This window comes from Austrofundulus limnaeus, unplaced genomic scaffold, assembly GCF_001266775.1.
Source record: "Austrofundulus limnaeus strain Quisiro unplaced genomic scaffold, Austrofundulus_limnaeus-1.0 Scaffold7949, whole genome shotgun sequence".
Classification (NCBI taxonomy): domain Eukaryota; kingdom Metazoa; phylum Chordata; class Actinopteri; order Cyprinodontiformes; family Rivulidae; genus Austrofundulus; species Austrofundulus limnaeus.
Window position 1 is genome coordinate 1 of NW_013960351.1, and position 804 is coordinate 804.

At 45.8% G+C, this 804-nt stretch overlaps 1 protein-coding gene across 1 annotated transcript; it reads left to right on the forward strand.

The window, feature by feature from the left end:
- Positions 1-191: 191 nt before the first annotated feature.
- LOC106512541 (monocyte to macrophage differentiation factor) lies at positions 192-803 on the forward strand (the record flags this gene model as incomplete). The annotated part of the gene is given in 1 exon segment (XM_014001137.1): positions 192-803. A coding segment is annotated over 1 exon segment (207 nt), but the record flags the coding sequence as incomplete, so codon positions are not given.
- Between the last annotated feature and the right edge of the window lies 1 nt (position 804).

An 804-nucleotide genomic window follows, 5' to 3' on the forward strand; every position in this document is an offset into this window, starting at 1 on the left:
ATATATATATATTACTCAAGTATACTTAATAAATACACATTAAAATGAACTTTAACTTTTTGCTACGTGTTTGAATGAGTACCTTTGTTAATAGCGAATGTTTTGGACCAGATAAAAGTGTAAAGAAGGCCATGTCTGGCCCCCGGACCGTCACTTTGATGACGTTTGTTTTCGCCCCGTTGTTCCTGCAGAGCAACACGGACGGTCTCCACGAGCTGGCGTACGGCGGCCTCATCTACTGCCTGGGCGTCTTCTTCTTCAAGAGCGACGGCGTCATCCCCTTCGCCCACGCCATCTGGCACGTGTTCGTGGCGCTGGCTGCCGCCGTGCACTACTACGCCATCTGGAAATACCTGTACAAGACCCCCAGCGCCGAGTCCCTCCTGCACTCACTGTGACCCCGCCCCCAGGAAGCGCCGAGGCTTCCCTCAGCCGACCAACCCCGACGTTTACCAAAACAAGGAGTTGGTTTGTTTACTGGTTTCTGATCCTGTGGAGAGCAGAACGGCTGAAATCACGAGCTTTAAACCGCCGCAGCACATTTCTGAGGATTTGGGAAACTTTTTGTTCTCACTTGAATCGAGTCACATTCCACTTGAAATGATGGACCTGTCGTAACGAGGTGCTAAACATCACCGTTTGTTCAAAGAAAAAAACTTTTTCTTTCATTTAAAAGAAGAAACTGCACAAGACCTGTGCCAAAGTGAAAAAAAAAGGAATAAATCAGATGAATTCAGCTGCATTTTTGATGCCAGTTTTTGAAACTTTTTACCAAAAAAAAAACCTAAATGTTTGGATTAAAAC